At 34.6% G+C, this 27,267-nt stretch overlaps 1 protein-coding gene and 1 non-coding gene across 11 annotated transcripts in view; one reads left to right on the top strand and one right to left on the bottom strand.

Annotated features, from left to right (window-relative positions):
* The window catches only part of BBS9 (Bardet-Biedl syndrome 9), a 452,928-nt gene that overhangs the window by 95,395 nt on the left and 330,266 nt on the right, over positions 1–27,267 (top strand). For 9 of the 10 annotated variants that reach the window (XM_057732077.1, XM_057732081.1, XM_057732080.1 and 6 more), the window contains 4 exons: positions 4,482–4,656; positions 11,732–11,816; positions 21,621–21,804; positions 22,476–22,605. In XM_057732077.1, the coding sequence (XP_057588060.1) occupies positions 4,482–4,656; positions 11,732–11,816; positions 21,621–21,804; positions 22,476–22,605 (574 nt within the window). The remainder of the gene's footprint in view (positions 1–4,481; positions 4,657–11,731; positions 11,817–21,620; positions 21,805–22,475; positions 22,606–27,267) is intronic. The other variant, XM_057732083.1, reaches the window with a different exon arrangement.
* TRNAG-CCC (transfer RNA glycine (anticodon CCC)) lies at positions 15,058–15,130 on the bottom strand. The gene has a single exon. It is a non-coding gene; the product is annotated as a tRNA-Gly (tRNA).

Here is a 27,267-nt window from a genome sequence, read left to right as displayed (position 1 = left end):
TGCTGGATCATATGGAAGTTCTATTTGTAGTTTTTTAAGGAACCTCCAAATTGTTTTCCATAGTGGCTGTACCAACTTACAGTCCCACCAACAGTGCAGGAGAGTTCCCTTTTCTCCACACCCTCTCCAACATTTGTTGTTTCCAGATTTTGTGATGATGGCCATTCTGATCGGTGTGAGGTGATACCTCATTGTGGCTTTGACTTGCATTTCTCTGATGATGAGTGATGTTGAGCATCTTTTCATGTGTTTGTTGGCCATCTGTATGTCTTCTTTGGAGAAATGTCTATTTAGGTCTTCTGCCCATTTGTGGATTGGGTTATTTGCTTTTTTGGTATTAAGCTGCATGAGCTGCTTGTATTGTATATTTTGGAGGTTAATCCTTTGTCCATTGTTTCATAGGCAACTATTTTTTCCCATTCTGAGGGTTGCCTTTTAGTTTTGTTTATGGTTTCTTTCGCTGTGCAAAAGCTTTTGAGTTTCATGAGGTCCCATTTGTTTATTCTTGATTTGATTTCCATGATTCTAGGAGGTGGGTCCAAAAGGATCTTGCTTTGATGTATGTCATAGAGTGTTCTGCCTATGTTTTCCTCTAGGAGCTTTATAGTGTCTGGCCTTACATGTCTGGCCTTTAATCCATTTGGAGTTTATTTTTGTGTATGGTGTTAGGCAGTGTTCTAATTTCATTCTTTTACATGTAGCTGTCCAATTTTCCCAGCACCACTTATTGAAGAGGCTGTCTTTTTTCCATTGTATACTCGTGCCTCCTTTGTCAAAGATAAGGTGCCCATATGTGTTTGGGCTTACTTCTGAGTTCTCTATTCTATTCCATTGATCGTCCTTTCTATTTTTGTGCCAGTACCATACTGTCTTGATCGCTATGGCCTTGTAGTATAGTTTGAAGTCAGGAAGCCTGATTCCACCAACTCCATTTTTCCTTCTCAAGATTGCTTTGGCTATTCGGGGTCTTTTGCGTTTCCATACAAATCGTAAGATTTCTTGCTCTAGTTCTGTGAAAAAGGCCATTGGTAATTTGATGGGGATTGCATTGAATCTGTAAATTGCTTTGGGTAGTACAGTCATTTTCATGATGTTGATTCTTCCAATCCAGGAACATGGTATGTCCCTCCATCTGTTTGTGTCATCTTCGATTTCTTTCATCAATGTCTTAAAGTTTTCTGCATACAGATCTTTTGCCTCCTTAGGCAGGTTTATTCCTAGGTATTTTATTCTTTTGGTTGCAATGGTGAATGGGAGAGTTTCCTTAATTTCTCTTTCTGCTCTTCCGTTGTTAGTGTATAGGAATGCAAGAGATTTCTGTGCATTAATTTTGTATCCTGCTACTTTACTAAACTCATCAATGAGTGCTAGCAGTTTTCTGGTAGAGTCTTTAGGGTTTTCTATATATAATATCATGTCATCTGCAAAGAGTGACAATTTTACTTCTTCTTTTCCAATGTGTATTCCTTTTATTTCTTTTTCTTCTCTGATTGCTGTGGCTAAAACTTCCAAAACTATGTTGAATAATAGTGGTGAGGGTGGACACCCTTGTCTTGTTCCTGTTCTTAGAGGGAATTCTTCCAGTTTTTCCCCATTGAGAACGATGTTGGCTTTTGGTTTTTCATATATGGCTTTTATTATGTTGAGGTAATTTCCTTCTATGCCCATTTGAAAGAATGGCTCTTAAGGGGAGCAGTTAGCATCTCTGCCACAAGTTCTTTTTTGCAAATGACTAAACTATACTAAACTATATTAAATCCATTTAATAACTCCTAGTACATTATAATATGACATTTCTCTTTTTTGAGATATATAGGGCTAGTAATTGCTCCTAAGATAAGCCCTGACTGTTACTCTTTTTCGAATTATTTGATATATATTTTGTAGACATTCTGTTTTCTTTTTTGTTAGGGCATATCTGTCACTGCTCACAGCTGTCAGTGTCTTCATACATTTTCTAATTTGCTATTTTCTTTTCTCTGGACTGGAGAAGAAGGTAATGATAGCCGTCATAATGATGCTATGGTTTATTGTGTTTTATGTGTGCTACACAGTGTTAGAGACTAGTAAATCTTATCTCTAACTTTGTAGCTCTTATGCAAATATACTCATTTTATAAATGAGGAGGCTGAAGCTCCTGGAATATCAGTAACTTGTTTATGAGAACTACAACTGTTGGAACCATAATTAAAATAAGAGTTGATGCTCTGAGTGAGACCTCGGAATCTTACCTGTAAAGAGTTTGCATGATTTTCATTACAAAGACTTTGCAGCATCTATTTTGACTATTTAGAGGCATATTTATACTTTTTCATTTTTGCTTGGCACAGACAGGATTGCTATATAGTTGAATTCAGGATAGATGAGGTACTCTTTGTCTAAATATATCTGTGTGAATATACTTACAGCATGCATACACATACAGCATTCATACGAACTCATACCTTGTTTTTTGAAAACTTTAATAGCATAGTAGATAAAGAATAGATCAAAAAAATTAAAACAATGATTGAAAAACCTACTATGCATTATAAGAGAATTTGAGCATTGAGGGAATACTCTGCAAAACAGCGTTAACATGAACAATTCCTTTCTCTCTAGAGATCCCAGAGTGGTTCAGATGTGTGTTTAGTGAACATATGCTAAGACAATATTCAACCTGAAACATCTCTCAGACTATTTAAAGTTGTTAAATTTATTGAATCAATCAAGATGGGGTAGAGTAGGAATGAGGCACAGTGTGCTTTGGAAAGTGGGCGGGTGGAACAGGTCTTCAGATGGTTAGGTGTTTTCAGGAGTTGATTTTATGAGCCCAACCCTTGCATCTCCTCATATCTAGAAAAGCACTAAATCCCTCACGGTGACCTCTGCTCCTTGTGACTAGTAGAAACCCCCTTCACCAAGATTACATATATACTCATCTTCCCCCCTCCCTCTTTGGAAGTTTCTCAGAGCTATCTGGGATGCTGTCTGCCAGGCTGCAGTCCTCATTTTGCTCCAAATAAACTCAACTCGAAACTCTAAAAAAAAAAAAAAAAAAAAAAAAAGATGGGGTAGAGTATGTTGCAGTAATAAGCACCCCAGAATCTCAGTTTGTTTTCTTTTAAAAAGACTCCTTTGGCAACATATTTTCCTTTTTAAAAATTGCCCTTGTGTCCATAATCAGATACAAGAATAAGACTATCATCCATTTCTATGCAATGTAATTTCTTTTTGAGCAAAGTGTTTTTTAAATTTCCAAATTTAGATATACTGTATTGGCACTGATATCCAAGGTAATATGGAATAGTTACTACAGGACTTACTGTATATGGAAAGTATGGTTTAGAGGTGACACGTTAATTAGAAGATTGACCCTTTGTTTATTTGCTTAATGAGTAGCTTAAGTTTTCTTTGACATAGTTCTTCCCTATATAATAGATTATAGGATACATGAATCACACCAGCAGAACATGAAGAGTTCTAGCCGCTAGATCTTTCTCAGGTTAGGGGTGCTATACTGCACCACAGAAATCATCATCATCATCATCATCTTGGTATAGTTCAAGAACTGTGAATTTTATAGTTAATATTTATGGACTAATATAAGACACCTAAAATCAAATGATAGGGCAACCAGTGATTACTATTATTCAGTATTTGTCATTTTTCTCTCCCAACAGTGCTCAACACTGTGATTTGTATAAAACTGGTGCTTAATACATGTCTATGGATTTGGTCTGCTGTGTTTGACTGATGTCTGAGTCATTTGAAAACATGGGGCTGACATACTATGAAGAAGAGAAGTAGTCTTATGCAGAACAGTTTATATTTCTGATTTTGGGGAAAATATCTTGCAAAGAGTCATGATCCTTCTCAGGGATTACCTTGAGCTACAGATTTTAGCTCAAATAAATGAAAATAAATGTATTTAAAACTGTAGATATCTTGGGACTTCCCTGGTGGTCCAGTGGTAGAGAATCTGCCTTCTAATGCAGGGGATGCGGGTTTGATACCTGGTCAGGAAACTAAGATCTCACATGCCTTGGGGCAACTAAGCTCGCATGCCACAACTACTGGGCTTGCGTGCCTCTGCTAGAGAGCCTGCCGTGCCACAAACTACGGAGCCCATGTGCCCTGTAGCCTTCATGCCACAACCAGAGAGAAGCCTGAGCACCACAACTAGAGAGCCAGCAACGAAAGTTCCTGCATACCTCAATGACGATCCCGCGAGTGGCAACTGAGATCTGACGCAGCCAAAAATAATATTAAAAAAACCAACAACAACCAAAAAAGAAACTATAGACATCTTATGAATAATGAAAAAATTGGTAAATGTGTATGTGGTAATATACAGTAATCTGATAGCTTCACCGTTTTGCAATTTAAAATTTAAACTCCTCATTGGGGAAAATTAACTGACATATTTGTGGTGAATAGTGGTAAAATCATTATATTTATAAAAAGAATAAGTCACCTAATTTCCTCTAATTCTTCTTTAGGTCGAGATTTAATTTGTATCCAGTCTATGGATGGGATGCTGATGGTATTTGAGCAGGAAAGCTATGCTTTTGGGAGATTTCTACCTGGTTCTCTTCTACCTGGTCCTCTTGCTTACAGTTCCCGTACAGATTCCTTCATTACTGTTTCTTCCTGCCGACAAGTGGAAAGTTACAAGTAAGTCTGGATCTTGAGTATTCGGAATCATTATTCTTTGTGTGTATGCTGCTGCTGATAAATTTTTTTCCACAAAAAGCTTGAATATTGCAAATAAAAAAGAAAGTGGTTTCTGATAAAATGTAATTGTGGTGACGTAGAGGATGTCACTTACATATCCTAACATATTTGAAAGGCAGTATAGTGCAGAGATTGAGAAGAAGGATTTGGAGAGAGGCACACCTGGATTGGAGTCCTGATTCTGCTACTCACAGCTGTTTGATGGCCAGTGTCCTTATGATGTAAAGGAAATAATAACAGCTATTTCGACAAACTTGTTGAAAGGATTAAGTGTATGTCAAGTTACCACCCCATAGAAGATGCTCAATAATTACTGATTGTTCCCTGAATTATAAATAATGAAACACAGTGTGAGTGGAAAAAAGCCATATACACATACATATATAGAATTATTTTATAACAAAAAAGCATGTATATGACATAGGAGGAATATTGGCAAGAAATAAAAGTGTTGTTAAGAATTGAAATAGAAGTGTTGTTATGTAATTATGAATGTTTTTGAAAGAACAGTTTGCAGAAGCGAAGTATGCAAATTACCCTACGAAAACTGCTTATACTTTTTGCTAGAAATTCTTATTGATTTTGGTGAATTGTGTTTGAGAGAGGCCATTTTCTCCTCCACCAGCTAAATTTCAATAAAAATTATGGTTTTGAGATTTTGGAGGCTGTGTTTTTTGTTGGAAGGGAGAATGGGAAAAAAAGCAGAAATCCATTCTGGGAAAAGAAATAGACTTGGAGAATTATAATATCTTCAATAACTTTATTGTTATTATTTTACTGATGGCAGCATTTAGAACTTTAATCATCTAAGCAACACTTCATTATAGCCTTTCGGTATTATTTTTGGCCACATGATTTTTCCCAAGGCAGAAAGAAAATATAAATTCATCAGGCAACAGCTGTAAATTGTTGTCTTCAAGTTTTGTTATTGTATATATTGCAAGTTAACACAGTTTTCCCTTAAGTGACAGTTTGTGTTTTGAGAATTATTGTTAAGGCATCTAGGATTTAAAACTCTGAAAATAAGCAAATGTTTGTGACTAAGCAGAAGTTAACTGATGGAGGTAGTGTATCATTATGTCATATTCCTTGTACAACTCCTAGGGCTCTTGTCCAAAGGAGATGAATGATTTGTGGCATTGCTACTGGTAATAAATAAAATATTATAATTATTTTGAGATGCTGAGAAAAATATCTGTATAGTTCATTCAATCCTGCCAAAACTTAAGCAATATTGAGAAGATCTGCTTTTCAGCTTTCCACCCGGTTCTTGCCAAGTAGTGTGATACTAGCAGTGTTACATTGGGGTCATGATACAAAGATTTGAATGTTCCATGACTTAGTCTTTGAAATATGTGAATAGGAATTAATTTGGTAATAACTCCAGGAGTGATTGGATGAGGAAGCAATGTGTAGGTTTCCTTAATGTGAAGGTTTAATCTCACAGAAACTCATACTGTTTTAACTGTGGTAATTCTCCAGTATACTGATCTATTAAGTTCATCTCCATCTAGGACTAAAAAATGCATACTTTATTTATCATGTGGATCTTTTATAATGGTAAAAATGCATGGGATATGTGGTTGTTGTGAAATGATGACAATCAAGAGGGTTTATAACATTAAGTAGGATGTTGTATTTATGTACGCTTTCAAGTTTAATAGATTAAATGATAATCACAGGTGTAATTTAGGATGGGAGAAAGCATGAAAACTGTAGGTTTGGTCTTTGGAGGCTTCATTAAATCTATTCATAATCAGTTAAAAATATAATAAGTTAATAGAAAAGGCTTTTAAGACAATTCATTTTCATTTTTGTTATTGATATTTAATTACTTTAAAAACAGATCAATTATGTTCAAATAGGAACCAGAGAAGGTTATGTCTCAAACTTTAGCATGCATAAGAATCACCTGAGTATCCTCTTATAAAATGTACTTCTGCAGATTCTTAATCCCCAACCCCCCAGATTTTGATTTAGTATGTTTGGGGAAAAGACCCAGTAATTGTCATTACAAATACACAGTCCACACTTCCCTGGTGGCGTAGTGGTTAAGAATCCGCCTGCCAGTGCAGGGGACATGGGTTCGATCCCTGGTCTGGGAAGATCCCACATGTTGTGGAGCAAGTAAGCCTGTGAGCCACAAGTAAAGCCCGTGAGCCACAGCTACTGAGCCCATGCGCCACAACTACTGAAGCCTGAGTGCCTGGAGCCTGTGCTCCACAGCAAGAGAAGCCACTGCACTGAGAAACCTGTGCCCCACAACGAAGAGTAGCTCCCGCTCACTGCAACTAGAGAAAGCCCACACACACCAACAAAAACCCAATGCAGCCAAAAAGAAATAAATAAATAAAAAATAATAAATATTAAAACAAAACAAAACAAATACACACTCCAGGTGATTCTAATTCAGGGACACACTTTGAGTGTTGTTTTTCTTTTGAAGTGAGAGAATTGTTTCCTTTTTTTTTTGGTAGAGGTGGGGCTTAGGGCCATTCCCTCGCCATATTTGTGCAAACTTTGGATCATCTTTTATTCTCTTTTTCTTTCCTTTGCTTCTCAGAATTATTTAGTCAGTGAATCATGACCTTTCTACCTTTTTTTCCTCTTACTCATCCCTTGCTTCCCATTCCCACTGGCATTCAGGCTTTTATCTTTTCTCTTGGATTTCTCTTTTGTTTTTTTTTTACCTCTAATCTAGACTTTGAAGGACCTTTCTCATATCTATTCTTTTGAAACACGTCTTTAAGCCAGAATAATTTTTGTTGCCCATTAAAAAAACCTAAATCTTCTCATAGGACATTTAGTGCTCTTTATATTCCAGTCACATTTTACCTCTGTTAAGTTGACTTTCAGACTTGGAAGGGACTTTTGAAATTAACTGGTTCAAATATCCACCTTTTCCCACCTCCTAGATATGTTATTGCCCAAAACACTGATTTTTGCCCAATATCATATTTGCTTTTTGTACCTTGCTAAAATGTTCCAGAGTATGTCTTACAGTATCAGGTTCCTGAGAGCAGAATCTGTTTTAAATACCTGTTCACTAAAGGAATAATTCAGTTCATTGGTTCAATCATTCATTCAGCAAACATTTTTCAAGAGGCTTCTTTGTGCCACACACTGTGCAAAGTACTGGAAATATAAAGCTAGATAAGACTTGTCTCTTGTCCTCCAGCAGTATGCCAGCAAGTGGGGGAGGTAGCAAGTCAATCAGCTATTTCAGTTCATTGTGATACAGGCTATAGCAGTGCTGTGCACAGGACACTGAGGAGGCCTAGAGATGACACCTTTAAATAAGAGTTGAATGTAAGGAGGCTCCCTGAAGAAGTATACTTGCCATGAGTTTTATCTTTCTCTCCTGATTGCTATACACTTTCCCCTGCACCTCTACAGTGGCTCCTAATATTAATACATTGCTAAGTAGACAATAGGCTACTTTTAAAATCAGTATTTTAAAATCTGTTTGTTGAATTTAATGGATAGTATTTTAAAAAGAAGATTGTGTTCTTCACCAGCCTTAGGCTCTTGCTGAACTGAAATATTTGGTGTTATCCATATATATTCAGGGCTTCTCTTTTTCTCTCTCCTCTTTTGCTCACGCAGTACTCTGTCTGAAATGCTCTTCCTTCCTTCTCTGCAAATGAAAATTAGCTCTGGAAGCCTCCCTGCTCCCCATTCAGATCTTCCTTGACGTAGCTATCAGTAACAGCTCCTTCTCACTTCACAGAGTAATTTTTCACTGCTTTCCATAAGCACTATCATGCTTTTACTGATATTACATACTTACTTGTTATTCTCCTTGACTAGGCTACATGTTCCTTGATGGCAGGGATTTTGTATCCTCTGAAATGCCTAGCATTGTACCTTGCTGAAAATAGATGTTTAACAAGATCTTAATGAAGGAATGAAAAGTTTATAAGGAAACCTTGTATTTTGTTACTGGCATCTTTCAATGAAAATGATTCTCCCTGGCATAATCAAGAATATTTTAGCTATAGTTGGAATGAACATAGTATGCTCTGTGTCCAGAGCTTCCAATTCTAGTAGAGTTCTGCAGGTTAAGTATCAAAGTTCCCAAATCTCCTGTACCCTTTGAGGTGACAACTATTTTTCACTTGAAAATAAATGAATTTGGAGGGTTTACTCTTGTGTTCTGTGACACCTCAATCCATATTTTAGTTACTTGCTGCTGTTTTTACGATGTGATACAGAAGAGCACTAAATTACATGGTTGAGTTTGTCATTGGTGCTCCACAGGACCTGTTAAGCATTTGTGGCTGTTGGTTCAAAAAGCACTACTGTTCACCTGGACTTGCTGTATCTGTGATTAGTGCCTTTCTGTTCTGAAAAACATATATGACATTCTTTCACTAAATCTTTTTACATTGGACCTGATTATTCTTTCAGCAGTTTCAACAAGGGAATTTTATTCTTTAGCTTATATTACTGAACACTTAAGCGATAAGAGAAAAAAAAATCCAAGTATTTTCTTTAATTCAGAATTTCCAAGTCTGCTTGGAATTGTTTGGTTTTGGAAATAGATTTCCATGTACATTATTGGTCACAATTAAGAGAATTTAGGGAAGAATCATAAAATAAATGCTATTGTAAGTTTGCCATCATCTAAATTTAATGACAGTTACATTTAGTAATAAAATACTCTTCTGAGTTGTCTTCCAGGAAGAGAATTGGTCTGGATTTAGAAATCAGGATTCAATTTTGGCTGTGTCTCTGCCTGCTGTTTTGATGTTAGTGAGGCCACTTTAGGGGTTCACTTATGCCTCAGATGAAATAATAACTCATTGTAGTTAATGTGGGAAGCTTCAAACAGCTCAAAAGCTTTGGATTTTTGCAACAACCTCATTAATGTCCATATCATCCTCTGGTAGGTTTGTGTTTGCAGGAAATGAACTGCCTATGTAATTAATTGCCTGAGGTTAGATCCATTGCAGGACCAGCTCTGGGTTGATGTTCTAGTCACCAGTGCATACTGTTTCTGTTACCATGAACCAGAAAGAGTAAAGCAATCCTGTTTGGAGGTTGGAATATGAGGTCTAATTATTTGGCACTTTTGGAGACTTAAGGATTTTGAAGGTTGGTCTCAGATGGTATGGAGATATTTGCTGCAGCTGCCTATGGAATTTTTTAGCGTGGTTTTACAAGGTTGAGATCTTCAGCCTCCTACCTTTTTTGTCTCATTTCCCATGACTCATTCCTCTCTGCCATGCATCTCTCCTAAACTCCTGCCATGGCCTTTTATGTCTCTTTTACTGCTGCATGCCTTTGCATGTGCTGTTTGCTTTGCTGTAATGCTTTTTACCTCTTTTAACAGCATGATGAGTTTTCACTCATTCTTCAAAACCTAGCTTTCTCCTCCTGAATTGATACCAAGAATGTATATATTTCCTCCACCCCAATGACCTGTTTCTGCCATCATATTCCTTTGCTACTTATATATGCATACCTTCTACTAGCACAGGGCACTCTGAGTTACACTTATTTGTTTGTATACGAATCTCCACAATTACTTTGGAAGGTCCCGGTGGATATAGGTCATGTAGTAGTTCTTCCTCTTGTTAATGTTTGTATGAGATTCCCTACTATATATTTATTGAATGAATTAACTTTATATACATTAAGCTTTCTTATTAACTGCAAGACAGGTTTTCATGAATGCATTGCAAAATCTATCTTAATTCATAGTCATTCTACATTCACTGAAAATTGGAGATTTTTTACAAATTAAGTATTGCTGATTGAGATAGAATGCTTTAAGAGTTGATATATAACATTTGAATACCAGTGTAAATTTCAGTGCTTATTTAGATATTCTACATTGCCTTTATTCATTCAAGTTCCTGATGTTTACACTATCAGACATCTTTCTCACAGACAATATGAAATATCTGAATATATCTATTTACTAATTTTCCTCTTAGCTATCGAAGAGCAATGTAAGGTGCTTTGATTCCATAAGAGGGAAAGGAATCTATGAGCCAAAAATTTCTTCATTTTGAGTAGGATTATTACTCTAACAGTATACCATAAATTAATGGGGATAAGGGAATTTAAACTTTATTGTCTAAATTAATCATTTCTAAATTGAATAATATTTATAAATTGTTTTTAAGAATATTTGAGCTGTTACTATTTTTAATTTTTAAAAAATTTATTTTATTGAAGTATAGTTGATTTACAATGTTGTGCTAAATGTTACTATTGAAATAAAAGCTATAAAATACTTACAGAAAGTCATAATGTCCAGTATTGAGAACTTATTACATACCAGATAAATTACTAGGTGCTTTATGTCTATATATATATAAATCTGTATCTGTCTATCTGTTTGTCAACCTGTCAATCAATAATTGGGCATGTAGTATATACCAGATACTGTACTAGGCACTAAATTATTTTTTAATTCTTTTAACAATGCTTGAGTTAGAGAATATTATTCCCATTTTGTAGATAAGAAAGCTAAGACGGAGTGATTAATTTTCAAGAATTTACTCAACTAGTTAATTGTTTAGCTGGAAATTAAACTCAGGTCCTCTGGGGTCCATAGAGTATCTATTATAACAATTTCTACTACTACTTTTGTTGGGGGGGTTTGCAATAGCTCATCTGGTTGCTTTACATTATTTGTATTTTTTTCTATTTTGTATTTTGGTGCTGGATCTTTCTTGAGTATTGTTATTGTCACATAAAATTCTAATGGAAATGCTTTGACATTTGGCAGAGCTATTTTCCCAATATTGAATTTTGGGACATATGGTTATAATTTCTTTATCATTACTGTTTTACACAGTCTTATGCCACAGTATCATTCAGTAAGAATTCATTACTATATTTTTAAATTTTTAAAATTAAGGAAAAAGTGATTCATAATGTTTGTAGATTATGTGCATTTAAAAATTTTAGCTATACTGAGATTATGTGCTTATAAAGTTTAAAATAATTTACACTTTTAAACTATAAAGTCACTTACAATTATTCCATATCTTTTAAACAGATACCAAGTACTTGCTTTTGCAACGGATGCAGATAAAAGACAAGAGACTGAACAGCAAAAACTTGGTTCTGGAAAAAGACTAGTTGTAAGGCCTTTTAAAAATATATAAAAATTTTAGTAATGTTTTATCTAATCACAGATGTTTGTTTAGATTAAGAATTCCTGGGAAGAAAAATTTAAAAAACATATATTTTAGCCTTTTCTCTTTTCTATGTTAAAGTTGTGTCAATGATCAAAGAATTTAGTTGGCTATTATTGAGCAATGGAGACACATGTCTAGTCATGGTCATAATATACCAGATTATAGAGTTGTACCACTAGAATGATAAATATCTAGATGGGGTCACTTTGAAGTGATTATAAACTAACAAAATAAAAATAGAAAAATTAAAAATTCCTTTGATAGGTAAAAAAGTTGCTACTGTTAGTCATGTGATGAAATATGTAAGTAAAAGATGAAAAAATTTTCACAGCCTACTAAGATAAAGTTAGCTCAAAGACAAACGTGGAAGTTTGATAACTTAAAAAAGTAGTTTGAAGAAATATTGAGTTTTACGGTTTCTGGTCTTACACTTAGGTCTTTAATCCTTTTTAAGTATATTTTTCTATAAGGTGTGATGAAATGTTCTAATATCATTCTTTCACATGTAGCTGCTCAGTTTTCCCAGCACTGCTTATTGAAGAGACTGTCTTTTTCTCCACTGTATATTCTTGCCTCTTTTGTTGTAAATTAATTGACCATAGGTGTGTGAGTTCTCTATTATTTCTGAGCTCTCTATTCTGTTCCATTGATCTATGTGTCTGTTTTTGTGCCAGTACTGTGCTGTTTTGATTATGACAGATTTGTAGTATAGTCTGAAGTCAGGGACTTACTGCTAGCTTTGTTCTTTTTCTCATGATTTCTTTGCAATTCAGAATGTTTTGTGGTTCCATACTCGAGGATGGAAGATGCCTTAGAGGACTGGGATGGGGAGGGTGGGGGGGACTCGATGGGGGGGGAGTCAAGGGAGGGAGGGAATACGGGGATATGTGTATAAAAACAGATGACTGAACTTGGTGTACCCCCCAAAAAATAAAAAAAAAAAAAAAGAATGTTTTGTGGTTCCATATAAATTTTAGGTATTGGTTCCAGTTTTATGAAATATACCCTGGGTGTTTTGATAGGGATTGTATTAAATCTATAGATTGCTTTGGGTAGTATGGATACTTTAACAATATTAATTCTTCTAATCCAAGAACATAGGATACCTTTCCATTTCTATGTATCATTTTCAGATTCCTTCACTGATGTTTTATAGTTTTCAGAGTATAGGTCCTTAACCTCCTTGGTTAAGTTTATTCCTACTTATTTTATTCTTCTTGATGTGATTTTAAACAGGATTGTTTTCTTGTTTTCTCTTTCTGATAGTTCATTATTAGCATATAGAAAAACAATAGATTTCTATATATTGATCTTGTATCCTGCAACTTCCTGAATTCATTTATTAGTTCCAATAGTTTTTTGGTGGAGAATTTAGGGTTTTCTAAATATAATACCATGTCATCTGCAAAGAGTGATAGTTTTACTTCTTCCCTTTCAATTTGGATACCTTTTATTTCTTTTTCTTGCCAGGTTTCTTGGCTAGGACTTCCAATACTATGTTAAACAAGTGTGTGAGTGGGTATCCTTGTCTTGTTCCTGATTTTAGCAGAAATGCTTTTGGGTTTTTACCATGGAGTATGATGTTAGCTGTGGGTTTGTCATAAATGGCCTTTATTATGTTGAGATAAGCTGCCTCTATACCATCTTTGATGAGAGTTTTAATGCATCTATATTCATCAAAGGTATTAGCCTGTAATTTTCCTCTTTTTGAAGTGTTTTTGTCTGGTTTTGTTATCAAGGTAAAGATGGCCTTGTAGTATGAATTTCGGAGTTTACTGTCCTCTATGATTTCTTGGAATAGTTTGAGAAGGTTAGGTAGAAGTTCTTCTTTATATTTTTGGTAGAATTCCCCTGTGAACCTGTCTGTTCCTGGACTTTTGTCTGCTGGAAGTTTTTTTTAAATTACAAATTCAGTTTCACTACTAGTGATTCATCTATGCAGATTGTCTATTTCTTCCTGATTCAATCTTGTCAGGTTGTATGTTTCTAGAAATTTGTCCATTTCTTCTAGGTTGTCCAATTTGTTGGCATATGACTATCATATTCGCTTATAATTTTTTGTATCTGTGTGATATTGGTTGTTATTTCTTTTCTTTCATTTCTTATTTTGTTTATTTGGGTCTTCTCTTTTCTTCTTGGTGAGCCTGGCTAAAGGTTTATCAACTTTGTTTATCTTTTCAAAAAACTAGCTCTTGCTTTCATTGATTTTCTCCCTTGTATTTTTTGTCTCTATTTTATTTATTTCCTCTCTGATCTTTATTATTTCCTTCCTTATGCTGACTTTGGGCTTTGTTTGTTCTCCTTTTTCTAATTGCTGTAGATGATATGTTAGGTTGTTTATTTGAGATTTTTCTTGTTTCTTGAGGTGGGCCTGTATCTATAAACTTCCCTCTCAGTGTGGCTTTTGCTGCATTCCATAGGTTTTAGAAAGTTGTGTTTCCATTTTCATTTGTCTTGAGGTGTTTTCTGATTTCCTCATTGAGTTTTTTAGTAGCATGTTGTTTAACTTCCATGTGTTTGTGCTTTTTCCCATTTTTCTTTCTGTAATTGATTTCTAGTTTCATACTATTGTATTTGGAGAAAATGCTTGATATAATTTCTATCCTCTTAAATTTGTTGATAATTGTTTTGTGGCCCAGCATGTGATCTATTCTGAAGACTGTCCCATGTACACTTGAAAAGAACGTGCATTCTGCTGGATTTGGATGGAACATCCTGTAGATATTTATTAAGTCCAACTGGTCTATTGTGTCATTTAAGACCACTGTTGCATTACTGATTTTCTGTCTTGATGATCTGTCCATTTATGTAAGTGGGGCATTAAAGTCTTCTACTATTATTGTTGTCAATTTCCCCTTTTATGTCTGTTGATATTTCCTTTGTATATATAGGTGCTCCTGTATTGGGTGCATATATGTTAAAGATTGTAATATCTGCTTCTTGTATTGAACCTTTTATAATGATATAATATAATTATATGATATCATGTATTATATTATATTATGATATAATGCCCTTTTGTATTTTATTATAGACTTTTAAAAATATTTATTTATTTATTTGGCTGTGTCATGTCTTAATTGTGCATGCAGGGTCTTCATTGACATGTGCGTGGTCTTTGTGGCGGCATGTGGGATCTTCAGTTGTGGCATGTGAACTCTTAGTTGTGGCATGTGGGATCTAGTTCCCTGACCAGGGATTGAACCTGGGCCCCCTGCATTGGGAGCGCAGAGTCTTAGCCACTGGACCACCAGGGAAGTTCCTAGACTTTGTTTTAAAGTCTGTTTTTGTCTGATATGAGTATTGCTGTCCTTGCTGTCCTATCATTTCTGTTTGCATGGATGAAATATCTTTTTCCATCTCCTCACTTTTAGTCTGAGTGTGTCTTTGGCTCTGAAGTGAGTTTGTTGTAAGCAGCATATAGATGTGTCTTGTTTTTTTAATCCAATCAGACACCCTATGTCTTAAAAAATTTTTTTATTGAAGTATAGTTGATTTACACTGTTTCTTTTTTTTTTTCCTGTTCCAATGGTTAAATTTACTTGTAGCTCTCTAAGATGTGTTAGATGCTTTTTTTTTTAGCTCTTTATTGGAATATAATTGCTTTACACTGTTGTGCCAGTTTTTGCTATACAACAAAGTGAATCAGCTATATTTATACATATATCCCCATATGTCCTCCCTCCTATAACTCCTTCCCACCCTCCCTATCCCAGCCCTCTAAGTCATCACCCATCATCAAGTTGATCTCCCTGTGTTATGCAGCAGCTTCCCACTGGCTATCTGTTTTACATTTGGTAGTGTATATATGTCAGTGCTGCTCTCTCACTTCATCCCAGCTTCCCCTTCACTCCCTACCCCATGTCCACAAGTCCGTTCTCTACATCTGCATCTTTATTCTTGCCCTGTCACTGGGTTCATCAGTACCATTTTTTTAGATTCCATATATGTGAGTTAGCATACAGTATTTGTTTTTCTCTTTCTGGCTTACTTCACTCTGTATGACAGACTGCAGGTCCATCCACCTCACTACAAAGAACTCAATTTCATTCCTTTTTATGGCTGAGTGATATTCCATTGTATATATGTGCCACATCTTCTTTATCCATTCATCTGTTGATGGACATTTAGGTTGCTTCCATGTCCTGGCTATTGTAAATATTGCTGCAATGAACATTATGGTACATGTTTCTTTTAGGATTATGGTTTTCTGAGGGTATATGCCCAATAGTACACCCTATGTCTTTTGATTGGAGTATTTAGTCCATTGATATTTTAAAAAAATTATTGATAGGCACGTACTTATTGCCATTTTATTATTTGTTTTCCACTTGTTTTTGTTGTTCTTTGTTCATTTCTAATTCTTTTTGTTTCTTCTCCATGATTTGATGATTTTCTTTAGGAACATATGCTTGTGTTCCTTTCTCTCTAGTTTTTGTGTATCTGTTGTAGGTTTTTGATTTGTGGTTACCATGGGGTTCATATATGTTGAACTACAATTATATCTACTTGTTTTAAACTCGCGGTCATTTAAGTTCAAACACATTCTAAACATCTACACTTTTTATTCCCCTCCCCCATGTTTTGTGTTTTTGATGTCCTATTTTACATCTTCATGTTTATCCCTTAGCTGTTCATTATAGTTATAGTTGCTTTTATATTTTTCTTGCCTTTTAATCTTCAAATAGCTTATTTAAGTGGTTGATCCTCAGCCCTTACTATATATTTGTCTTTCCTAGTGGGATTTTCCGTTTCCTATAGATTTTTACTTCTTTCCCACTTAGAGAAGATGCTTTAGTATTTCTTTTAGGATAGATTTAGTATTGATTGATGAATGCTTTTTTTTTCTTCTTTTTTTTAAGAACTTTTATTGAGATACAGTTGACATACAATAAACTGCATATATTTAAAGCGTACAATTTGATTTTTTTTTCTTTGATGAATGCTTTTAATTTTTGCTTGTCTGAGAAGTTCTTTATCTATCTTTCAGTTATAACTGATAATCTTGCTTGGTGAAGTATCCTACGTTGCAGGTTTTCCCGCTTTTAGCACTTTGAGTATATCATGCTGCTTCCTTCTGGCCTGCAAAGTTTCTGTAGAAAAATCAGCTGTAGTCTTATGGGGATTCCCTTGTATATGACTCTTTTTGTTTTTCTCTTGCTGCCCCTAGAACTCTCTTTATCTTTAACTTTTGCCAGTTTAATTATGATATGTCTTGATGTGGATCCTGTACCTGGATATCTGTTTCCTTCTTTAGATTTGGTAAGTTTTCAGCCATAATTTCATCTAATACATTTTCAACCTGTTTTTCTCTCTCTCTTTCCTTCTGGGACCCCTGCAAATGTTTGTACATTTGATGTTATCTCTTAAACTGTTCTCATTTTTAAAAGTTGTTTTTATTTTTGCTCTTCTGATTAGATGATTTCCATTACTCTGTCTTCCAGATCACTTATGGGTTCTTCTGTGTCACCTAGTCTACTATTTATTCCTTCTAGTGTGTTTTTCATTTAAGTTATATTTTTCAGTCTGACTGGTTTTTAAAAAATATTTTCTAGTTTCTAGCTAAAACTCTCACTTTGTTCATCTATTCTTTTCCCTAATTCAGTTTGCAGTCTTATTACTATGCTTTGAATTCTTTATCTGGTGAATTGTTTATTTTTCTTTCATTTTTTGTTTTTTTTAGGTGTTTTCTCTTGCTCTTTCTATTGAGACCAATTCCTCTGTCTTTTCATTTTGCTTAACTTTTTCTCTTTCTATGAAACTAGGTTAAACAGTTTTCTAATGCAGTGTCCTTATGTGGGAGTATCCTTATACAGTCTGTATGTGCCCAGCGGTTTTGATGGGAGATCTGGATTTGATATGAACATAAGTCACATCTTTCCTCAGGGTGAGCTGGAAGCTATCACCTTGTTAGGAAGTGGACTGGAGAAGGTGGGGCTAAGGACAGAGCCAGGTGTGAGCCAAGGCTTCCCCTCTGTTCAGTGGCCATCTCTGCCCTATAAAGGGTGGGATCAGGTCCCAAATTGCACGAGCAGAAGCCCTGAGGGTGGAGTTTGAACCGGCTCTGTTCCCTTTAAGTGTGAGCTCTCCCCTCTTGCAGCACTGACACGCTTGTCCCAGAGGGGAGCAGTGCTGGAGCAAGAGGGTCTGTGAAAGCCCTTGGTGTTTGAAAGGGTGTAGGCTGTGGTGGTCTGGCCATAGACAGAAGTCTGACTTTTTCTGATGTGTTGCTTGTGCAAGCACCAGTAATGGCTGCCCCCTCCCTGCTTAGACATTGCTTTGGGTCTTAGCACTTCTTTGTCTTATGACTGAGGTCTTTCCTCAGTCATGGCATCCCTCACTCCAGTGTGGAGCTGCAATGTGAGGTAAGCAGGGCTGCAGCATTCAGTCTGCTCAGGCTGGGGCACTCACAGAGAGGTTGCAGGAAACCAACCAGCCACACACACAGTTCCAATCTGCGCTTTCCACCCCTGTTTCGGGAGCAAGCAAGCATCCGTTGCACTCCTTCTGAGCAGGCTCTGGGCTATCCCCCAGCCTACCTGTTAGTTCCACCTGCTATGTTTTCAAGGTCACTAATATTCTTTGTACAATGTCTTATCTGGCATTAATTCCCTTCTGGTATAGTGTGTATCTCTACAGGTTTAATTTGGGTGATTTTGAAAGTATCTTCCATGTATCTACTTAACTTTTTAAAGGTAAAGAATACAGTTATAATAATTGTTTTAATGTCCTTATTTTCTAATTCTAACATCTGTATCAATTTTGAATCAATTTCAGTTTATTTAACTCAACATCATGGATCACATTTTCCTGTTTCTTTACCTGCTTGGTAATTTTTTTGCTAGATGCCAGGATACAGTCAATTTTACTTTGTAGGGTGCTAGATATTTCTGTATTTCTATAAATCTTCTTGAGCTTAGGCCTGGGAGACAGTCAAATTAGAAACAGTTTGATCTTTTTGGTTCTTGCTTTTAAGTCTTGTTAGGTGGGACAAGGGCAGTGCTCATTTTGGGGCTACTTATTCCCTACTCCTAAGGTGATACTCCTTGAGTGCTCTATCCAGCTCCTTTTGAATTATGAGGTGTTTCATTCTGGCTGGTGGGTACAGGCAGTGTTCCAGGGCCTATGTGAATGCTGGGCACCGTTACCGCTAATCCTTTTGGGTGGTTCTTTTCCTGGCTTTGAGTAGTTTTCTACAAGAATGTGCTGATAAGTACTCAGCTGAATATTTGAGAGGATTCTTTACAGATCGCAGAGTTCTGTCCCTATGCTGCTTTCTTTCTTTGGCAGGCTATCTTACGAACTCTAGCTGCCTTGGTTTCTCTGAACTCTTAGCATCCATCTCCTCAACTCAGGGAGTCTGCTGGGCTTTGCCTGGTTCCTTCTCCCTGTGCCATAGCCTGAAAACTCTCTTATGGCTGGAGCAGTTATAGCATGTACCTCATTTGTTTTCTGTTTTTAAGGGATTGCTGTCCTTTTTTTTCTGATATCCAGTGCCCTGCAAATGGTTGTTTCATACATTTTGTCCATTTTGTGGTTGTTTCAGAGGGGATGGTAGATTTTTTCCTATTACTCTACCATGGCTGGAAGTGGAAGAATTTTTAAATGATTATTCTTAGTAAACTTCTGTGCATTTTGAGACTCATCAGTTTAGAATGTGGTGTATTTCTGTAAGGGGACGTTACAAAGAGTGGCACTCAGTACCTAGTGAACTGAAAGTATTTAGTGGCCTGTGGCCTCAGAAACTGCCTGTCCACTCCAAATGAATCGCCATCTCTCAGAGTCAGAGATGCATCAGCCTGAGTTACAGGCACTGAAAAATAATGCTAGAATGCCAGCCTATTAAATTGTAGTGAGAAATGTAACTCCCTTAGTACTGATGTTCATGTCTTGTGTCCAGTAGAATCTTTTTGTATAGGTAAACTACACTTGAACTAAGTGATAACTGAATGGTTTCTTGGTTTTAAATTCTAATTTAAATGAAGATAATCTGATGCATCTACCTATATTCACTATGATAGCTCCCTATTCCAGATTATTCTTGTATACACACTGATGATATTTGCCTCTTTGACTAGCCCCATTTGGATTTCATGCCTTCTTCAGATATTTTAATCCTAAAGTAGATAGATTAATACCTAAATCATTTCTGAATGATTTAGGCATGAAATTTATATATATATCTTTAATGTGGCTTTTCATCTCTCTTCTTCGAACCTTTATTTGTTGATTCTTGCTTTAAAGCCTAACCTGGAGGGCAATCTTATTTCCTCTTTATCCAGTGCATCTGTCCCGCTGTCATTGCCATATACAATAAATGCCTGTCAGCCAGTGCGTTTCAAAATAGTATGTCTTTGCTCCTTTCTGTTTTCTTGATTTAGAAATAATAATTGATTGGGGTCCGAATTCTGAAAAACTCTTCATGTGTCTGTTTTACATTCATTCCTTCATTATTTTAAGAAACGTTTGTTAAACATTGACCATATTCCATAGAGATGGAGATACCCTGGAGGAGCTCTTATGTGTAGAGGATCCTGTCAATACTACTACAATAGCTTGACAACTGCTCTATATATACATATTGATATTTTCAAAAATTGTCTTTGTATCAAAACATTGTATTTATAGCAATACTAGCTGTAGGTTTTATTGATTATTAAATTTGACTTGCAAAGTAAACACAATAGCTTTCTTATGGAAAACTTTCAATGGAGCAGATAACTTCTTTATGTGTATTTTTTTGAACAAGCCATTGACCCTCCCCTTCCATGACAGGACCTTTTGTACAGGCAGCTCACTTTGCATGTGACATTCTCCCACCCTCTTCTCTACCTGCCTTTTTTTCCTCTAGCTTTATTGAGATATAATTGACAAATAAAAATTGTATAAATTTACTGTGTACAATGAGATGTTTTAATATGTGTATAAATTGTGAAATGATTACCACAACCAAGCTAATTAACATCTGTCACCTCACACACACACACACACACACACACACACACATACATATATAGGTTGTAGGATGATTTAAGATCTCTCTTAACAAATTTCGAGTATACAATATAGTATTATAACTACATGTACATTAGGTCTCCAGAACTTATTCATCCTGCATAACTGAAATTGCACGCTTTGACCAGCATATCTTCATTTCTCCCATCCCCCAGACCCTGGCAACCACAATTCTACTCTCTGCTTCTATGATTTTGACTTTTTTAGATTGCACAGATAAGTGAGACCATGCTGTATTCATCTTTCTGTGTCTGACTTATTTCACTTAGCATAATGTCCTCCGAGTTCATCCATGTTGTTGCAAATGGCAGGATTTTTTTCTTTTCTTTTGATAGGGATTTGAATCTGTAGATCACTTTGGGTAGTATGGACATTTTAATAATATTAATTCTTCTAATCCATGAACATGGCATATCTTTCCATTTATTTGTGCTCTTCAATTTCTTTCATCAATGTTTTATAGGTTTCGATGTACAGATCTTCACCTCCTTGATTAAATTCGTATGAGTGTTTTTGAACTGCTGAATAGCTAATGTCATTTGGTCAAAGATGGGGCAAAAACTACTAGAATCTACAAAATATTAGAAATGTGGTCATAGAAAAAAAATGAATGAGGATTAGCCAATCTTTACTCTTGCTTTGTTGTAAAGCATTTCTTAATTGTATTGATACGAAAGTGACTGAAATGTTCCATTTTTAGCAACTAAATTGATTATGAGTTTTCCTTTGTAGGTGGATTGGACTCTAAATATTGGAGAACAAGCCCTTGATATATGTATTGTCTCTTTCAATCAGTCAGCATCTTCGGTTTTTGTTCTTGGTGAGAGGAACTTTTTTTGCCTTAAGGATAATGGACAAATTCGATTTATGAAGAAACTTGATTGTAGCCCAAGTTGTTTTCTGCCATATTGTTCAGGTGTGTAGAAAGATTTTCTTTTATCTTTTCCATGTGTCATGGCTATGTTATATATACCAGAAAAAGCCAAACTCACTCACATATATTTTAAACATCTAGGAAAATAGTTTTATACTGAACATGTAATGGAAATTTTAGCTTTTAAAGTTTGAATAGAAATTTGATATAAAGCACACATTTGGTTTTGTCAGTCATTTTGCTTTGTACAAAATGACTTGCAGAATTGACCTCAGGTATAATACATTAATGCTTTCCAAGATGTGGCTGTTCAAGATGCTTCCAAGAGAACATTAGACTCTTTTATAAGCAGAATGGAGCATAGTAATGCCTAATAGAATAACTTGTCTGTAGTGAATGTCTAGTAAATCATTAGCTTAAATGTGTTAAATATTAATGAAATTCATCCTTTCTAGATAAAATGCAAAAATGTTGGCCATTATCTAGTTACAGTTTCTATAGTAATATGTATAGTTTTTATATACTTATAAAGTGATTTTTTTCTTTTTAATATTCATAGCTTGAAGTTGAAAAATAATGTTTTGTTATTTAAAATCTATGCATTGTCAAGATGATAGAATTAATTTGTATCATAAATCCTCTAAAAGGGATATAATATACTGTTGGACGTGATTGTTTTCTTATTATCCTCTTTTTCTACCTTCAACCCATAGTTTCTGAAGGAACAGTAAATACTTTGATTGGAAACCATAATAACGTGTTGCATATTTATCAGGATGTGACACTGAAGTGGGCCACTCAACTTCCCCACATTCCTGTAGCAGTAAGAGTGGGCTGTTTACAGTAAGTGGTTTAATTTAACAGTCATTTTTTAAAAACAGCACCTTAATCAAGGAATTCACTAGAAGTTTTATAAAACAATGGCAAATGATTTTACTAAAGAATGACAAGCATCATTGAATGTCAGCAATGGAGATAATTTAAAATAATAAATTTTATTGGAAAAGGATATAAAAAAGCCTTAATTAGCACCTTTAATCATTTTTATTTAGTATCTCTAGCAAGATATTCTTTATAAATTCAAGATTTCAAGAAAATAGATTACCTGATAGATTGTTTTCTTTAAAATAGAAAAGGATTTCTTCAAGCACTTAATGGATCCCATTTAGAGATCACTTATTGTTAGACTGTGAGAATGTTACACTTCAAAACTTATTATGTCAAATGGTTCAGAATTACTAATGATTTTGTATTCAAGACAGTTTAGATTTTAAATAGGGTCTTCTTGCATTTAAATGAAAGACAAAATTTGTGTCTAAACATTAACTTTACAAAATTTGTCAAAAATGAGATAAATAGACGTTTAAGTGTGTCATTTTTCTAGTTTATCAGTATATGAGGCAAGATCTTGACAAACTCTTTAACATCTCAGATTATGTTTAGGATTGAAAATCTCAATAAATGTATAGAAACACAACTTTCTATAAAGCTTCATAGATTCCCAGATCTATTCAATTTTGCTTATTTAGATCATTTTATTGAACATTTAAAGACCGTATGTAGACTTCTTCAGTGATGCCTATACTATCTGATAAGTGTGACTAATCCCCGCATTTTAAGAGGTTGAATATGGAATATTATTGTTGAGGTTCAATGAAAGGCATTCATATTTGAATTAATGGTTAATCTGAAGCTTAAATATTGGAAAAATGAAAACAATATTTTGAAAATGTTGAATATTTTAGAAAAATGGTACAGATCAACTGGTTTGCAAGGCAGAAATAGACACAGATGTAGGGAACAAACATGGATACCAAGTGGGGAAAGCTGGGGGGGGGATGGGGTGGTTGGGGTGGGATGAATTGGGAGATTGGGACTGCCATATATACATTACTAATAAGAAAAAAATAACAAATTGTACACTTTAAATATATGCAGTTTATTGTATGTCAATTATATTTCAATAAAAGTTCTTTAAAAAAAGAGAAAAAATTTCAAAAAAAATTGAATGTTTTAAAAAGGAATTGTTCTTCATATTTTATGAGAAAATACTATAATTATAATTGCTGTGCACTTAACACAAATTACAAATATTTTGTATTGGAAGAAAAATTTAAAATTTTGAGTATAGCTTTTGCAAAGTCCACCAGGTGGTCTTTTAAGTTCAACCAAACACTCAGACTCACCAGACATTTTATATCAGATTTACTTACAATGATTTAGAACAGGAAAAATATCTTACCTGCAGAGCAACGTCAAGTATTTCTCTTCTGGGAGAGTAATTCTTGTAGTGGTTCATATATCCATCCAAGATCTGTTCTCTTTGACCCCCCAAGTGACAGCTCAGGAGCAAGAAGACAGATTCACATTGGTGGGTATGTGACCAATCTTGGCTTAGAGTCTCCATGCCCCCAGGAGCCAGTATCTTTAAATACTAAAAACGTCGTTGCGGTTTTTGTGTGTATGAGGGGCATGGGAGAGTGATGGATAACAGACCTTACTGAGATCATTTAGTTGAAACACTTATATCACACATACATTATTTACAAGAGAAGTGCCTATTTTAAGAGTCACCATACTCATAGAGAAGCTCAGAGATATAACTTCTCAGCAGATATTTATGGTTAATTTATAGTTTCTGGTCCAGATACAACTTACAAGTCAAGGGTCAAATAGTAACTGAAAGTACCTTGAGTAAAAAATCAAATTTCTATATAGTGTGCAGCAAGATGCTTATATTCAAAATTAGCCTGTCACACCTGAATTTAGGTATTTGTGAGTGAAACTTCCTGTATCTCACAACTTTTTTAAAGATCATACTTATAAATGAGTGCATATATTGTCATTAATGGTTTCCACAGTTAATATATAGCAATAATTTCTAATTATTCATGAAGATTTTTCTTACTTTTAGGCACTTTAACATAAAAGTATAGGATTAGACTGCTTGAAAGAATTTCATTGTAATTTTTAGCATAATTAAAAAAATTATTACTGACTTGACTATAACATATTTGTAATTAGAAGTTATTTGAAGTTAGAGCACTGAAATAATTTCATTCCTGCTTTTTATTACCTTTAGGGTTAAACTTTTTGGTAGAAGCTTCCTTGGCTGAATGTGTTTATTTGTAAAGGAAATTGCTGCTATTTTAATATGTTTCTTTTCAATGAATAAGAAATATTGGGTTTGGATCAAGTTGGTGCAATTATACTTAATAACAGCATTTTCTTCAGAAACTACGATGCTTTATTTTCTCCCACTCCCTCCTACTTGGCAGTCCAAGTCCTCTCTACCTTGTTTGTTGTAAACCATTTTAAAATCTGGGTTTCCTTCTTTCTTTTCAGGGTAAATGGCATTCTTTATTAGAATTTTTAGTCTAATTATTTTCATTTTTGTGTGGTAGACTATAGGAATGTGAAATACAGTTTACAGAATCAGAGGAGCCCGAATGTGATAATGTTCTTTAAATTCTTAGCTATTACTGTTTTTCTCTCGTTGCACGAAGTAGCTATGGAAGCCTGGCCGAGTATCTTACCTCCGCTATGGTCAGTTTCCCAAATGGCAAATAAAAATCATTGTTTATTGGTAACGTTATTCTCTCTAGAGATATGAAATATACCTAAAAGTGGAAGTCTATTTGAATGGACCTTCAAAGTGATGGGAGACTTTCCAAACTTTAGCTGGCAGCCTCAGCCATTGTGCTTTAAAATCTTGTTACAGCTCAGTTTTTAGTATAAACAATTTGGTCTAGTACTTTGGTGTTTTTCTTCCTAGGCTCTATTCACTATAGTAACTTTTTATAACTGTCAGTATTTAACACATTATTCTTTAGCCTTCGTGGATATAGTATTCTTGACCAGAATGTTTCTCCCATTTCTTCTCTGGATTTTCAAATTTCTTCTATCTTCCTGTCCTAACAAGTCACATAAATAAGCCTTCCCTCTCTACGCTGACCTCCTGTGAATTTCTATAATATTTATAGTATGTTGGCAGCTGCTCTTTGCTTTTCCTAACTCCCTAATTTGATCATACACTGTTTTAATGTAGGGACCTGTTCTACTTTTGCCTATCACATTGGATAATCAGTCAGAAAGCTGAACATATGGTATATGTTTGGTAGATACATAAAAATCATTATAGTTTGTGTGTGTCAGAGTGAGGGGTGGCTAGAAAGACCTTATAAGAGCTTTTAGTTTAAAAGCCTTTTTTTAAATATGAAAAAATTGAGACATAGTTGGAAGGATACTGTTTCTTTGAAGACGTTTTTAAATTTAGAAGAGTTTTTAAATTTCAAAGTGACTTTTTCTTTTTTAGTTTAACGTTTGCTGTTAATTTGTTTTTTTTTTTTCCTTTGTGCTTTGTAGAAAGAGAATGTTGACCTATATATACACTTTTTGCTATATTATATTTTAAAGGATTTCTTTGTGGCTTAATATTCCACATAATATTTGTAAATATTTCCTGAAAGTAGGGTAGAGCATAAATTATGATTTTCAGAGACTGTGCATTCTTATTGATATTTTCCTCTATTAATCTGTTGTAACTCAGGAGTGAAATGTTTGTCTTTCATTACTATATTTTTCTGTTATTTTTTGTTGAATATCTAAGTATTTTTGATTTATATACTTTAGTTCTATGTATTCAGCTTATGTTTATGATAGTTATTTTATTTTTTGGTTAGTTTAAAATTTTGCCAATATAAAGTGACCTTTGTTTGTGCTTTCATGTAATGTTTTCTTGCTTCTTTGTTTTGTTTTGTTTGCTTTGAGTTCACTTTGCTATTAATTATTGGTATGCTATTGTCTAAGCTTTTTTAACCCATAACATTATTTTGGGTGTATCTCTTATAAACATAATTTGATTGGATTTTTCAACCCATTTTGAAGACTATTGTCTTTTAACCCATTTAAAATTCAATGTATTTTGTCATTTTTCAGCTTGTATGATAGTCTCTACTTTTTATACTGTTTTCTTTGATTTCTATTTCTTATATGTGAGTTGTGGTTTCTTTGTGCTTGGATTCTTTCGTGTATTAGATGTTACATACACATACATATTTCTTTATTTTTATCAGCTATAAATTATTGTTAAGCTAGTCTAATGATTTTTTCAAGAATATTTTAAAATTTGTATTCGCTTTTTATGTAAACAATAGTAATTTTAATGTATTTTTTCTATATCTGTTGAAGATTATGAACCTTTTAATATCATAAATTACAATTTTTTAATATATTAATTTTGCTTCACCTCTCAATGGGTTGATTTAAATGCTCCCCAGAATGGTATAGGGTGTTACATTGTACGGTAAAAATTCATTGTCACATTTTTCCCTCAAGCTTTATTGGTGTTGATCCTTTTTTTTTTTTTTTAATTAAGAGCTGCTTTTTAAAAAATTTTTTTTATTTATTTAATTTATTTATTGGCTGTGTTGGGTCTTTGTTGCTGCACACAGGCTTTCTTTAGTTGCTGCGAGTGGGGGCTACTCTTCATTGTGGTGCGCAGTC

This window comes from Hippopotamus amphibius, chromosome 4 (assembly GCF_030028045.1).
Source record: "Hippopotamus amphibius kiboko isolate mHipAmp2 chromosome 4, mHipAmp2.hap2, whole genome shotgun sequence".
Lineage (NCBI taxonomy): Eukaryota > Metazoa > Chordata > Mammalia > Artiodactyla > Hippopotamidae > Hippopotamus > Hippopotamus amphibius.
Note: the sequence above shows the minus strand (reverse complement) of the source record. Positions and strands in the feature narration are given on the sequence as shown.